The following is a 16,313-nucleotide window of genomic DNA, read 5'->3' as shown; positions in this document are numbered from 1 at the left end:
GAGATGAAACAAATTTTTAGTCAAAAGCGAAAGCCGTGAGGCACAAACTACAAAAATAAAGTTATATAATGCTGCTGCAAACGAGGCTCATGAGGACACTCCAAAGCAGCTTTTCCTAAAGCAGATCCTGCTTGGCAAACAAAGCCCCAAAAAGCAAACAAACCAGGTTTGAAGAGTAAGCTGAGAAGAACTTTGTATGCTTTGCTCAGATTTCTGATCGAGCCAGTGAAGTTTGTCAGAACAAGGAATTCAAGCCTACACCACTTTCCCCACCTTGATTCCACACACAGTAAGGCTGTGCATGTGTACAAAGGAGAGTGATGGGTGATTACAGATTTCTTGGGTCAAATCATTCCATGCTACAAATACAAAAACTGGGAATAGTTTCCCCTTTGCCCACAGAAAGGAAAGCTCCCAACCCAGCAGGTTGTTTGCGTGCCGGGCATCGCTCTGAGCTCCAGCTCAAAAAATGGCTGGACAGTGAATTGTCCCCTGCAAAATGCTGGACAGGGATCCAAATTACCCCTCCCAAGGCAGAAAGGTACAATTCCACCAGCAGAGTCTGCCAAGTCACCTTTCTGGTCTGCATCTTCTCAGTTCTCCTCCTGAAGGCCACGTAGGGGTCGTTGTTGGTGGAGCCATCCCTCTTCTCCTGCTTGATCTGGGGGATGAGGGAGGGCCCCCGGCAGTTCTTGCGCTTCCTCACCCAGTAGTCATAGACAGCCTTGATCAGGTAATCGTCCTCATTGAGCAGCAGTTTGGCCTCCTGAAGGGTCACCAGCTGCAGGGGAACAGGGACAAGCCCACCTGAGATGGGGCTGCAGGGAAAGTCACCACACTCACAGCAGTTGGGCACTTTCTGGATAAACTTTGTTATTTTTCAGCACCAGAGTAAGGGGATGTAAAAACATTCATGCAAATTGAAGTCACCAAGTTAGTGTTGCCAGTTTTTGTGAACCAGCAGCATCTCTTTCATCCAATGGTCTAGAACACCATCAATCTTTCATGAATCTGAAAACACTCTGAAACAACTACAAGCACAGGATAGAGAGAACTTACTACAGTCTGCAGGTCATGGTTTGGGAATCACAAACAAAAGAAGTTGCTTATTGGTTAACCTTTACTAATGTGTAATTCCTTGCAGTTGAATGTTGATTACCCTAGAAGCAAATTTACTTCTTAATTATTTTCCCCCAAATGTTTACTTTGCAACAGAACAGGACAATGCCCATCCCTGTTTATTCCAGCCTGGAGACATAAGGATGTTCACAGTTATTTCAATAGGTGGTAGTTCTACACAGATCATTTAAAGATAAAAATGAAATCTGTGTTCAGCTTCTTATATGGGAATCAGACTCTAAATAAATGCAGAAATATCACTAAATAGTACATTGGATTAACAGGCTCATATCATCTTCAACCCGTTCATTAGACAAAAAGGAAATAGTACCTAGTATTGCTTAAAAAGAAAGTCAGGCAGCACTTCATCTGCCCCATAATTTGAAAAACATCAACTGAACAACTTAATTTGCACTTTTGCAACATGTCACACTTTAATCTCATTCCTACGTTAGGAGAAGCGAAAAAAGGAAACAACACATTTGGGAAAAATAAGGAAATCCTAAGTGTAACCATGGCTACTCTGCAAGTGTTAGTTCCAGCACAAGCAGAATAAAACCTTTGCAATCTGTGGTAGAATTTAAAAAGCACTGAACTGTTCATTTTAAAAAAAGGAAATAGCATTGCTTAGAAATCATTTCAGTTTTGTCTTTTGCTCCATTTTTTCCATTAACGTATTTCTTATAAAAAATATAAAAATATTTTAAAAAAATTAAAATAAAAAAATATAAAAATATTTTTTAAAAATCACCTCAGCCTTGAGTGCACAGCTGAGAAAGTGAAGCTGAGCCTGTGTTTGCCTGCAGATGCAGAGTCCTTGTATTCCCTGCTTAAATCAAAATGCCCAGGTGGAAAGCTGGAACCCCTCCTGGGCAGAGAAGGCATTCCCAGCAACATCCCAAATTTAATATTCCAGGGCTCAGGCATGGCAACTGGGAATTGGGAGCAGCACTCAAACCCCACCAGCCACTGCCCTGCCCAGGCTCCAATAACCTGCAAGAGTCACTTGTGTCTACAGAGAAAAACCTGTGTTCTTGTAACATTTTATTTCTGAAAAGCATCTTCAAATCTGAAATTGAACTTCATTACTCCAGCAAAGAAAGGTGAGAGCAGCATCAGAGGGATGAATATTGAACATGAAAAGTGACCACCAGAATGGCCTGAACTGAAAGCCAGAACAGGGCTGTCTATCAAAGCTCAAGTACATGTTCAACAAGTATCATCCAAAGTATTTCCTATTTTTCCCTTCATTCCCATTTTCTTAGCATAGTAAAAAATCTCTGCCTTTCTGAAGTTGCTCTAAGACAGAGAAAAATTCAATACTTTGGCCTTTTAACAGACAGCATTGAACTAAATCAGATTAAGGAACTGAGGCAGAGCCATGGATCTCACAATGGATTTTTCCTTCCCACAAAGCCTCATCTCACTGGGAAATAACTGCACCTGCTCAAACTTGACTTGCACAAACTGATCCCTCAGGTGTAGTTTTGGAGTAAATATTTTGGGCTTTTTTCCTCCCACAAAGCCTCATCTCACTGGGAAATAACTGCACCTGCTCAAACTTGACTTGCACAAACTGATCCCCCAGGTTTAGTTTTGGAGTAAATATTTTGGGTTGTAAGACCCTTCTCCAGACACTGCCCTCCTGGAACACCTCAGAATCTGATTTAACACTGGTACAAATTAATTCACTGCCTGTGCTTCTAACCCTCAAAAACCAACAGTGTCAGTCAATGTCCAGCAGAAACAAGTCTAAGAATATTTGGATTTTCATGTGTTTATAGCCTGATCATCACAAGCTTATTCCATACCAACTGTGCTACAAGGAGCTGCGTGTGTCTAACACATTGTGGTCAGGAGTTAAAATTTAAAATCAGTCCCTGCAACCCCAAAAGCTCCTTCCCCACCTGTTTCATCTGAAGTTACCATATTGACACAGGAGACAAATGTGATTTCTGTGAAACTGCAGACTCACACAAACACACTTCTCCTGTCAGCAGGAAATAAAACCAAGCACCCCCAGGAAAGCAAAACCTCCCAGTGATTTCTGTGATTTCTTCCCACCATACCTGACTAGAACTGGCTTTTTCGAGTCTGTCAACCATTATTTCAAACTGCAGTGGCTTGATTTCCATCTTCCTGTTCAGCCTGTTCAGAAGGGTCTCATCCTCAGAGTCCATATCATAATCTGGCTGCTCATTGTCCAGATTAAAGGCTGGAACACAAGAAATTGAAATGCTGGGTGAGTAACACACTCTGGACACACATCTGTGATCAGAAACCAAAACTGACTGAGCCAATTCCACACCAGCACTTCTCTGCCAGAACACTTTTTTAATGCTGAAAAGTTTCCCCATGTAACACACAGCAGGTAGGAGCTGCTTGTCTCCACCTTCCAATATGGAAGGAATCCAAGAAGTTTCATTTGAAGTGACTTGAAGGGGTGATAGGCACAGAAACTTTGATGTATCTTTGCAAAGGAAGAGTAAAGATGCTTGACAGTACTGATATAATACAGCTCCTCCAGAATATCATGGTAGGATAATAAGAACTAAGACCATTTTCAATCAAATTCTAGACTTGGAGAAAACACTGAAGTCCCAATATAATTTCTTCTGCCCATTTTTAAACAGTACACCAAACCTGAAGTGTTAAAATATTGAACAGACTAATTTTTTTCTGGTTTTATGTAACTGTAGAAATCCTAGACCAACCCTATGGGAATTGTTACTTCTTTTCCAAAACCACCTCAGTTGTGGATGCAGAGCCTGACAATTCCTTCAGGCTCTCCAAACAGTCAGCTCTCAACTTCTCAGCAAAGCTCATGTCTTTATTACTAATTGTGCTAATTACTTTCCATACTTGACAAAGTTCCTGGTGCTACTAAAAGCAGAAGGAAGTTCCCATTCAGGTAACACGGTCGAAATAAAATTTTACAACAAATATATGAGTAAATTGCACATGGCAGTAAGAACTGTTAATAGAAACATGAATTGTACACCTAATAAAACTTTGAAGGGGTGACACACCAGGAACAACACTCCCAGTAATTCAATCAGCACTGCAATAACAGCAGTTAATAGGCCTGATGAAATATATTTTATTCTTAACAGACAAACAGCACTATCTTATCTCCATGCTCTTAACTTGTGGCTATACCAAGTGCTAATTTAAAAACCTCTGCTACTGAGCTGCCCTGTGTGCCTTGAGAGCACCTTAAAACAAAAACTTGGAAAACCAGGAGCAAAAGAAAACCCCCCAAAAAGTCTTTAAAACAAAAGGCTTTAAAACAAATCCCAGTGTTTTCCCTGCCACAGGCAGTTGGTCAGCAGTGTCCTTCCATCTCAGCTTTGCCCAAGACCACTCTCCCTGTGAACCAGTGAGCTAAACCACTACCAGTGTTTATTTATTTATTTATTCAGGCACAGAAACTCAGCCAGATGCAGCTGGGAAGGGCTAAAAAGCAGCTCCTCAGCATCTTCAGCTCAAGCTGGTACCTCTCAGAGGAGACACTGCCCAACTGTACCAAGTGTGCCAACAGCACTTGGCCAGAAGAGTTCTCTGACCTACCACACACTGTAACAATTTATTTGAGGAGAAAATAATAACAGGCTGTAACCATGTGTCAAGAACTGCTGGCAATATTAATTCAGTAATACAAGTTGCATGGCAAGTTTATTTGAGACACTGTCACTGGGCATGTGACCAAGAGCTCTCCAACAATTAACTGTGTATGAGACTTCAACTGCAGCTTTCAACATCACATCTGCCTCTCCAGCAGATCGCTGCTCACATGTGCACTGGAAACCATTCAAGCCCACAAAAAGCTTGTTTGCCCTCAGGCAGATGTTGGTCTCACATCAGAAAAGATGTCAGCCTATTTCCTGTCAGTAGATAATTCAATAATCCCCTGTGGACAAAACGTTTCCAGCCAGTTTTTCCAAGGCAGAATATCAGTGAGCAGGAGGATGTGTGACACAAGATGTGATGTTGTTCACCTGTAAATTGCCAGCAGTGCCAGGAAACTTCCCTTCGTTTCCACAATGGGAAAAGAAGAGTCAGTCACTAAAAGGTCCTGAACCATCCAGAATAAAACCAGGATCAAGTCAGAGGCAACCAACAGACACTAAGACAAGCAAAAAGAAAAGAAAAAGCCCACAATTGAATCAAAAAGTACCTGAAACCACCAATCACCCTCAGGAGCACACTGTGGATACCAGGGATGAGGCTCCAGGAGGGAGGGCAGGTCACTCCCAGCACCTCAAGTACCCATGGTGCACTCAGCTGGTAGCAGGGTCCCTCCCTATTTCTGCTCAATATTTTGATAACTATTCAAGATAAGATAAAAGGCATCCAACAGGTACTTGCCACCATCAAACAAATCCAGACTCATTTTGTCAAACAACCCCCATCATTCCTGTGAGAACACCAGCAGCCCTTCCTTGTCACACACCCCACTTTTCATGCTTTCTGCCACAGCAATGCTCTGTTTGTTGAGCCCTGTATTTCTCAGTGCAGCTCCTTTCAGATGGGGGTTACATGGGGTGCAGGTTAAGGGCACTGCAGGGATGAAGCACCACCTGTTTCAGTGCAGACAGGACAGCCACAGGCTCCCAGCAGCCTGGGGAGGTGAGAGGGCCTCAGGAATTGCAGGGTTACCACTTCTGCCCTGGAGTTCATCAGCCCAAAGCTGGCTTGTCCCAGCACTGGCACTCCCATGGAAGTGTCCTCCTCCCTGATGTTCATTTACCACTCCTTAAAACAATTCCAGCAACATCCTTAATCACCAGTCTTCTTCCTTCCCCAAGCACTGAGTGAACTGCAATTGCTCCAGAAAAAGCCCTTTTTCACCCTGGAGCTGGCCTGCAGTGTGGCAGCTGCCTGGCTTCCAAAGCCATCACAAGACCCAGGTGTTTGTGTGCCATGGATCCATGGAACCATCCATCATCACTCCCTGTCCCTGTCCCTGCTCCTGCCATGGCAGCTGGGGGAGCTGCTCCTGCAGGAGCTGCTGGAGAGCCAGCCCTGATGGACACCTCGTGCTAAATCCTGGCACATTCTCCTGACTCAGGATGAGTCCACACTTTCTCCTCCAGAACATCTGCACTTCTACAGGGCACTGTCAGACAGGCTCCAGTGATCCCAGCTGGGGGAGCTTCTCCAGGAATGCTCAGTTCTTGCTGCAGCAAACACAGCATCCCAGTGATCCTACCTGCGAAGTTTCTCCAGGAATGCTCAGGAGTTGCTGCTGCAAACACAGCACCCCAGTGATCCCAGCTGGGGAAGTTTGGGGAAGTTTCTCCAGGAATGCTCAGTTCTTGCTGCTGCAAACACAGCATCCCAGTGATCCCAGCTGGGGAAGTTTGGGGAAATTTCTCCAGGAACGCTCAGCTCTTGCTGCTGCAAACACAGCATCCCAGTGATCCTACCTGGGAAGTTTCCTCAGGAATGCTCAGTTCTTGCTGCAGCAAACACAGCACCCCAGTGATCAAGGCTGGGGAAGTTTCCCCAGGAATGCTCAGGAGTTGCTGCAGCAAACACAGCACCCCAGTGATCCCAGCTGGGGAAGTTTCTCCAGGAATGCTCAGGAGTTTGCTCACTGCTGCTGCACACACAGCACCCCAGTGATCCCACCTAGGGAGTTTCTCCAGGAATGCTCAGGAGTTTGCTCACTGCTGCTGCACACACAGCACCCCAGTGACCCCACCTAGGGAGTTCCTCCAGGAATGCTCAGTTTTTGCTGCTGCACACACAGCACCCCAGTGACCCCACCTAGGGAGTTTCCCCAGGAATGCTCAGGAGTTGCTGTTGCACACACAGCATCCCAGTGATCCCACCTAGGGAGTTTCTCCAGGAATGCTCAGGAGTTTGCTCACTGCTGCTGCACACACAGCACCCCAGTGATCCCACCTAGGGAGTTTCTCCAGGAATGCTCAGGAGTTTGCTCACTGCTGCTGCAAACAGCATCCAGCTCCCACCCTCTGCTACTCCACCCTCTCCCAGCAGTACCTGCCAGAGGGATTTGCTTTTTTGTTTACTTGAGCTCCCCTAGGACCCAGTTTACACTAACTCATGCAAATGCAATTTGTTTCTCAGTGAAGTGACACTGAACTGGGTTGAGCTTCACTAAATTAACTCATTTCATTTGGCTAACTAAATTAAGCTGTGGTTGCACTCTCATGAAGCTGCCACGGGCACGAGCTCCCACTGAAACCAGAGCTTCCAGTGCCCTCCCTCCCCAGCAAACCAGAGCCCTCCCTGCCACCCCCTGTGCCACCAGCAGCGACCAGGCCTGAGCCAAGGCAGCAAAGGGATAAACACTGAGGGTCACCCAACCAAAAAATGAAAGAGACACTTCCTGCCAAAAAGTTCCTTGCAAGGATGACTGCAGTTCATTCCCCACTTAATGAAAATTGTTTCATTGTTTCTGACTCATCTTCCAGCCCCTTAGCTCGAATTTAGGTCCAAGTTTACCAACTTCATCTCTTTGCTAATTATCAATAATTTTAGATGCATCTCCATGCTACTGATGCTACAAATATTCTTGGAAAATTATGAAGCATGCTGGAATAATTTTAACAGTTCAAGTTTTTTTCTTTACATTCAGCTCAGCATCACCTGTGTTGGTGCCACTGTGGTCAGCTAACACCTGGAACTTTGCTTATTCACAAATTCCAGCCTTTACAAATAAATTAACTTTTCTCTGCTTGGAACCACTGATCCAAATAAACAAACATAAAACAATATTAAAATCTTAGGCTACTAGAATTCCAGCAAAACATAATTTGCCAGAAATACCCCCCAGTAAGTATGGATTATAGCATGTGTCCTCCTGGCATTTTCCATCAGTTTACATAACTTCCCTGGCCAAAGTGGGTATTGCTGCTATTTGTGCTTTAAGATTAAAACAGAATTTCCAAGCAGTTTATGTAGCATAAAGCTGCCTTGTATCACACCTAGTCCATCCAGAATATGTGGGAAAAATTATCTTGGAGCAGTATCTGATATTTATCTTCAGCTCAAATACCTTCTGTAATTCTGTCCAGAAAGACTGTGAGTCTCAACAAGACAAAGAAAACTTTGGCATAAAATATTTAACATTTTTAGACATGTTTATTAACAGTATTCACAGTGTTTCTGGCAGTGTCCAACAAAGAACAGAATAAAATAAATTCTTCCACCAGCAGCTTGGTTTCAGTTCATTCAGCCTGCCTTGCTTCCAAGTTTGTTTCTTTTATTAAGGAGAGAAACAATTCCTTTTAGCTGATTTTTCTCCATCACCTCTATGGTCTCTATTGCATCACAGAGATTTCATTCTTTCCAAAATCTCCTATTTTGTAAATAAACAGTAAAAATTGGACACTTCAGCACGCTGGTGAGAAATGATGCAATAATAGAATCACAGGTTTGCCTACAAAGGTAACTGCTGGGAGGAATCCAAGTGCCCAAATAACCCCCTGAACCACATCCTGCAAAGGACAAACATCAATTGTGTGCCAAGGAACAACTGAACTGCAAAAGTGTCACTTGTCAACAGAACATCAACCAAAAGAAATGGGAGAATTCATCCACAGCCCACAAGCTTAGATTAATGAGATCTTGTAAGACATAAGCTAAGCTCATGCAGAATATTTGGTTTTATCTATAAAATAAACTCAGAGCTCTCTGCTGAAATGGAATTGTTCAGTTTTAGCCAAGCTCAGAGAGAAGTGACTGTTACCCAGAACAGCCTGAATCCCAGTGGCTGCATTGCTGCCCTGCCCTGCCAGAGCTCTGTTAGGAGCAGCAGGACCAAGGCTGATTTCACCCCAAAAACTCTTCTGGTTTGTGGATCTGCACTAACAGAGAACTCTGGAGTGAACAGGTGAGCAACACAACCTCTGTCGTGCTCCCTGCACCAGGAGGCAGCCAAGCAGCCTCAGTTATTCCTTCTCAGGACCAGGAGGGACAAAACCACAGAAGTGAGGCTGGATAAGAATCCTGCAAGCCCAAGAGCCAGGACGAGGCTCAGCAGCTGCTGCACATGGACAGAGCATCAGCACAGAGCCAGCAGCAAAACCCCACCTTCAGCAGCAACTCAATTCTTCCAGAACTCGAGAAGGCACTGGAATTTACTGGAATTTACACCTCTGAATGGATTTCTGAGTCCTCCCACTGTGGGAACTCTGGCCACAAGACAAAGGTTCCTGAGGTTAAGTAAGGAGGGGTTGAACAGAGCCCACACCGTTGCCAGTGCCTGGAACTCACGTTGGATGTGGATGAACTGCTTTGGTTGCTTGAACTCTCCTTTGTACAGCCGGTTGTAGTAGTTGACATTGCTCTCTGCTTCAGGGACTGGGATAACCATGCTCTCCTTCTTTTCTCTGAAAACTTGCTGTGCTGAGATGGCCCGTTGCAAATGATGTTCCTGCAAGGGGAAAATGGGAGAGTTCATTTAAATATCTGTACAAAGTGCATATAAAGACAGCCAGCCTCTTCTCCTGCTGTCTTCCTACAGGATAACAGAGTGGAGGCTTTGCTGGGTTTCAGAGGCCAGCAGGATGCTTGTTCCCAGGTGTGTTCTCCATCTTTTAGGGCTCCTAACTGATGGGAATCTTAAAACTGCAGTGAATGAGCTACAAACAGATGAAGAGAACTTTGTTCAGACACAGCCCACACCTTCCACCAGACTGGGAAAAAGACAAACATTCAAACTTCACAAAACAACCTCAGCAGAAAATTAGTGCTGGGGAAAGACAAACCCACCCAAACCTGTCAGAAAAAAAAAACCAAAAAAAAAAGAATGCCAGATCAGGCCTTTAAAGTCAAAAGAATGGCAAATTTCATCATTCCTGTCTTCCCAGCAATCCTTAGTGGCCTGCTGTTAGAAGTTTAGCAAGCTAAGAGCAACAGGAAGAAGAGTTCTCACAGAGTAACACCTGAAAAGCAAGGGCTCCCCAAACAGGTATCCCTTCATTTTATTCTTATGGGACAGAAGTCACAAATTCCACAGAATCGCTTCAGGTGAAACAGAGATCACAATAAATGTAGCAGATCACAAAGATTTTTCCCCACATAATTTTATTAGTTAATTTATTAATTAACTCGGTGACAACCATCTACTATTTTAAGTCAGAGCTAAGCTGTAACTTCCATCTTGAAAGACTTTTCATGTTAAAACTTAAACTGCTAAAAAACACCTCAGGCTGCCTTCTGTGTGTCCAGGGGAGTGCCATGCCTCACCAGGACAGACCCAGACCCTCACAGCCCTTGGGAAAAGTGAAGCACCAAGTTCTCCAAATCCAGCGGAAACTGAGAAAAGTGCAGCCTGCCAGCAGATGAACAGGAGTGAAGGTTTCATTCTGCTTTTAGTGCTTCCCAGATTTGAGGGGAGGGAGCAGAATATCAGCTGGCAATCCAAGCTGAGCTCTGTCCCAGATCCATGGGAGCTCACTTTGTTCCAGGGGCTGCAGGCTGTCCCAGCCATTCCCACACAGCCCACTGGGGAACAGCCCTTGTCTGAGCAGGGCAAAGCACACACACACACACACACACACACAGAGGGTTTTTGCTGCTCTCTGCTCCTCCCTTTGGCTCTCCAGGGTGCCCCTCCCCACGGTTAGCACTCCCCAGAGGCCAGGATCAACACCAGGAATGGGAAGGTGCCAGCATTCCAGCGCCTGCCTGGCACTGCAGCCTGGCACACACGGCAGTCTGGCACTCACACACTCTGCTACCCACTTGGAAATTCTCTCAAGAACAAGATTTCCTCCTCTTTAATGCTACAGAATGGTGTTTTTAAAAAGGGGGAGAGAAAGAAAACATTTTTAAAATGTGTAAATGATACTTAATGAGCGATCCCCTTTTAAATGTTAAGATTTCCAGAAACACAAATAATGCAATTCCTGCAAACTCAGAGCAGCTTTGGGAATCTCCTGCAGCAGATGAAGCAACATTAAATCAATCAGGCTCCCAAGTGAGTGCTATTAGAATTAAGACAAGCATGCAATCCAATAGCTGCTGTGATCTGCCTGAGTTACTCCACACTGAGTAAATCTGTCACTCCACCATTAAAACGTGTCTTGGAGAGCTTGGCAGTGCTGAGTAACTCAACTGCACAGAAATGCTTTCATCACTGGGCTGCCTTCTGCTGCTGTCCCTGGAGCTGTGTGCCAACAGGAAGGGGTTGATGTGCCCTCAGCTCAGAGCACCTTTGGGTTCTGCAGCCATTGAAGGGTAATGGAGATGAGTAATCCAGGCACAGGAGTTCCCAAGGAAGGCTGACAATAGGTGTTAGCATTTATTTCACTATAAAAAGCCTTGGAGCAGAACACAGCTTTCAAACATAGATTTCAGTTTTCAGCACTGCTGCTGTCACTCCTCAAACAGCACAGCTCCAAAACAGATAGATTGATTAGCTTTGCAAATTTTAAAATTAGGGGGGAAACCTCTAATCTTTCTGCTGAGCATCAAGTACAGGAAAATTTAAACTTTAACTCCTGGAACAACTCTGTTTAAACCAACCATGAAGCTTTTCATAGAAAAGCTGGGCTAATTAAATGGATTTATTAAACCTGAAGTAGTGTTTTTACACTACTACAACATTTGGTCTAGTTTTCACTTTTTTTCTGATGGTTTTGAAAGACACACAGTATTTTAAGCTCACACTTTGTTCTGCAGTAGGGCAGATGCAAAGGTCCTCCAGAAAATAAAGGAGCATTAGAGAACCTGTGATGACAGCAAACAGAACGTGCTGCCATGGCAATAAAAAGGAGCCCCTGACAAAGAGTGATTACCCATTAATTCCTTAAAAAGCACATCCAGACCTCCCTCTCCAGTATGAAGACAAAATTTCAAACAAACACAGCTTAGACTGGGCTATTTCTTCAACCAGCAGCATTAGAGAGTTGTAAATGTTTAGTGTGTGTAACACTGCTGCCTGAGCACATTTACACACTGAGCCAGAGCTGCTCTCTGAGACACCACAATCCTTCCTTCCATTTCTCCTCAGGAGGGGAAAAAACCCCAAAATTCCTGCAATTCTGTACATTTACACACTGAGCCAGAGCTCTGAACCCCTCTGAGATACCCCAATCCTTCCATTTCTCCTCAGGAAGAACAAACCCTAAAATTCCTGCAATTCTGTACATTTACACACTGAGCCAGAGCTGCTCTCTGAGACACCCCAATCCTTCCTTCCATTTCTCCTCAGGAGGAACAAACCCCAAAATTCCTGCAATTCTGTACATTTACACACTGAGCCAGAGCTGCTCTCTGAACCCCTCTGAGACACCCCAATCCTTTCATTTCTCCTTAGGAGGAAAAAACCCCAAAATTCCTCTAATTCTGTACACTGAAACACTGAAGCAGAGCTGCTCTCTGAGACACCCCAATCCTTCCTTCCATTTCTCCTCAGAGGGGAAACCCCCACAATTCCTGCAATCCTGGTATCTAAAGCCCTCAGTTTAGGTTGCAGACATTCAGAACCAGGCTCCAAGCCCAGCTGAGAGCAGGGCACCTTCACTGCCATTCCCTTCACCCCTGAAACCCCACAGATTTCATGTTCCCCTCACCTTCCTACCTGGGACTTTCTGCACTACAAACCAGAGGCAATCAGTAATAAATTAAGTATTGATCCTATTACCCTGAAGTTATTTTTGTTAAGCTTTAAGGCAAATGGTGATCAATACTGAATGATACTTTTTACCTATTTTTTACCAATATCATGGAATCACAGAATGCTTTGGGTGGAAATCATCTCATTCCAGGGATGAGCAGGGATGCCCCAAACTGCTCCTATTTCCTTTTATCCCACAAACCAGAGCACTTGGACCCTACAGAACAGGCAGGGTTTTCCTTTCCTTTAATCTTTGAGTCCCCTGCTGCCACCCCCAGGTAATCTCTGAGAAACAGAGTTTATCAAACTTGGAATAACTGCAGGTTTTCTGGTTGAGCATGGTTGGAGATGCCCATGGCTGAACAGCATCTTACACTGAAAAGTTCATCTTAAATCCCAAACTCCAGGGAGCAATTCCATATTGGATGCAAATCCCTAGACAACAAAGCTGTGGGATTAAATTTACCTGTTCCCATCTTCATTCCTTAAAACTACACCTCCTTAGGCTGTTTCACTGCTTTAACCCCAGAGCTCTCCAAACAAGTGGGATAAAAGTGAATTTGTCAACAAATGGATCAATTTATCAACAAATGGATCAATTTATCAACAAATCGATCATTTTATCAACAAATGGATCAATTTATCAATGAATTTATCAACAAATTGATCAATTTTTCCTACTTAAAATAAGATACTTCTAGGCCAACCTGAAGTCACCTTTCCAATCTACCTGTGCCAAGAATAGAATTAAAATTAAGAAAACAATTTAAATGTACTAAATATTTCACTTGTTAAACGTTCTATTCGAATTGGGAAAATTTAAAAAAGGATTTTTTTTATCTTTAATATTGAGCTTCAGAAGCTGAAGGTACAGCAGTGTAGTGGGAAATGTGCAGACTCATCTTGCAAAGTCTCAAGCACAGTGAGTAACACCTCTTGACAGCACTTCCAGAAAGAAGTGTCAGAAAGCTCAAAAGCTAATTTGGTCAGGAGCCTCCCTGCCTTGGAAAGCCTCAGCCCCATCTCCTCCCTCTCTGCACACAAACACTTTTTTTAGATAAGATTCCCAAGAGCACAAGTGTAAACTCGAGCAGCAGCTTTTGTTTTCTGGTGCAGTTAACCCTTGCAGTGCCACAGAGCTGTTTCCCTCTGCTGTGGGATGGACAGAGCACAGGTGAAGTGAGGAGGCACACACAGAGCAGGAAATCAGTGTGTGCACCACAAAATTCCATCCCTGGGAGCTGAAACTCACTGCTTGATTCCCAATTGCTTTTGAGAAACGAGCATTTCAGTCATTAGCAAAGTGGATAATTGCATTTTTCTCCTGATTTGATGAAGACTTGATCTAGTCAGGAATCAGAGCTGTTTCCTCTCGCATAGGGCATCCCCTTAAAACATGGGATTAATTCTCAAGTAATGCAGGGCACTGGGAAAACCATAAAAATGCAAATATTGAATGGAAACCAACACACCCATAGCAAGGCTTTTGAGCTGAGCTGCACTCAGCTTCCTTAAGGAGTTTCCAACACTCAGAGGAAGGAAGCTGGAGGAACCCCACAAGAAACAGAAGATACACGAGTGGAAAGGGCTCGTGGAACCACTTCTCAGTTTCACTTTTGCCCATATCAAGTTTTTTCCTACATGATATCCTCCAGCTTTTCTTCAAAAAGAAATAATCCCAAGAAGCTCCTGCCCCACACTTGCCTTCCAGACTGCTGAGCTGTCACTACAGGCCAGAAAAATCTACTAAGGGTTGGCTCAGGGAGGAGAGGCAGGGGAAAGTGAATCAAATGGGGCTGCTCCATCCTAAAAACTCACACAGGTCCCTGGAATGGGTGAAATCCATCCCTGGAGGGTGCAGAGAGCCTGGCACAGGTGCCCAGAGAAGCTGGGGCTGCCCCTGGATCCCTGGCAGTGCCAAGGCTGGGCTGGGCAGGGCTTGGAGCAGGGAAAGTGTCCTGGGACCATGGAAAGTGTCCCTGCCATGGCAGGGCTGGCACTGGATGGGCTTTGGTGTCCCTTGAAATCCAAACCAGTCTGGGATTCACTGACTTTGCCATCACCTTCTTCCCTTCCCCAGCTGCTAAAAACCTGCAGCTTCCCAAAGCAGCAGCAAAGCCAAGCCACTCTGGACTACTTTACACCCAAATGTTTGCAGTGCCCATGCCCTGAAGGCAGTTGGATCGAGCCAAGGGACAGCCCCCAGCACTGCTGAGCCCTGCAGCCCCGGTGGCACCTCCTGTCCAGGTGGAGATGGCCCCAGAGGAGAGATGGGAATGAGGAAACTCCAGTTTGCCCCAAACAACGCTCAGGAATCCCTTTCTTCCCCCTCTGGGGTGCAAGGGAAGCACTTTAGGAAATGAGGGTGGCAATCAGCCCACAGAGCTGATAAAGGGACAGGGACATGAGCACAAATCAGAGCCAGTTTTGTGTTTCTTTCTGCAGCACCCAACAGAAAAGGAGGAGTAAATATTTCTCTAAATAGCTTTAATTCAGAAAAAGAAACAATGCCCATTTCAGGCATTCCATGTCAAATTGGACATGAAACAACTGGGAGATATCCCAAATTTCATCCCAAGTGCAACAGCAGTAATGGCTGAGAACATGAGCAATCTCTCATCCCTGTAAATAATGATTACTCACTATTTATGAGCATATGGACACACAACTGTCACTGTCTAAGAAATGTCAAAAACCCCACAGCAACTAAAACTCTGGATTTTAAAGCTACAATTATTTACACAAGTGCCCAGTCTACCAAAACATTAATATAAACTGATTATTAAAAATCAAATTATTGTTATAACAATCAATCGAATTATTTTAAAATCCTGTTGGAAAAGTTGTTGGTGATACTAGAAGAGAAATTTGCATTTACTGAGTGGGATGTTTTTCCAAAAAAAGTTTTATGAGAATATTGTTACAAATAATGTAACATGTAGTTCAAAGAGCTCCTTGGGATACAGTGGTATCACTCCCAAGGTAAAAAACAGGAATTAGGAATCTTGATTATCCCAGTCCAAGCAGGATGGCAAGGCCTGAGCTAGAGGAATGAATATTCACTCATTTTTCACATCATGATGCATTTTTAAAGGCTGAGGCCCCCAACAGGAGCTTTTCCCTTCCTCAAAGGCAGGATTGGCCAGGGAGCCCCAGCTCTGCTGGGTGCTGGCTGCTCTCAGCAGCAGCTCCGTGTGCCTGTGAGTCACACAACAGCAGAGTCACCGGAGGGAGAGCTGGGAATTGTCCACAGCAGCTGCCAGGAGACCACAGCCCCTCTGCCTCTCCTCTGCACTTACCCTCAGCCTGTGGGCAACATCTTCACCCCAGCATTCATAGCCAGAGTTTTTATTTAACTGAGGCACACACCTACAGCAGGGAATTTGCATTTTACAGAGTCTGTAAACAAATGGGGTTTTCATCACCAGAGTGATGCTACCTGGAGTGCTGGAGACCTGAGGAACCACACAGAAATCCCTCATTTTATAAAGAAAACAATGTCAGAGATTGGTTCTACAGTTTGGACAACTCAGGAAAAGGTTAGGGAAATTAAAACACATGTATAGCAATTAATAGTAATCCAAATTATTAAAAATTA

General features: G+C 44.4%; 1 protein-coding gene across 2 annotated transcripts in view; it reads right to left on the bottom strand.

Annotated features, from left to right (window-relative positions):
* EPC2 (enhancer of polycomb 2) overlaps window positions 1-16,313 on the bottom strand; it is a 36,864-nt gene that overhangs the window by 13,445 nt on the left and 7,106 nt on the right. For both annotated transcript variants that reach the window (XM_054636494.2, XM_077181776.1), the window contains exons 2-4: window positions 9,367-9,526; window positions 3,189-3,334; window positions 575-781 (exon numbers count right to left, since the gene is read on the bottom strand). In XM_054636494.2, coding sequence (XP_054492469.1) covers window positions 575-781; window positions 3,189-3,334; window positions 9,367-9,526 — 513 coding nt within the window. The remainder of the gene's footprint in view (window positions 1-574; window positions 782-3,188; window positions 3,335-9,366; window positions 9,527-16,313) is intronic.

Source organism: Agelaius phoeniceus, chromosome 7, assembly GCF_051311805.1.
Source record: "Agelaius phoeniceus isolate bAgePho1 chromosome 7, bAgePho1.hap1, whole genome shotgun sequence".
NCBI classification, from domain to species: domain Eukaryota; kingdom Metazoa; phylum Chordata; class Aves; order Passeriformes; family Icteridae; genus Agelaius; species Agelaius phoeniceus.
The sequence above is the reverse complement of the archived record's forward strand: the minus strand, read 5'-3'. Positions and strand labels throughout refer to the sequence as shown.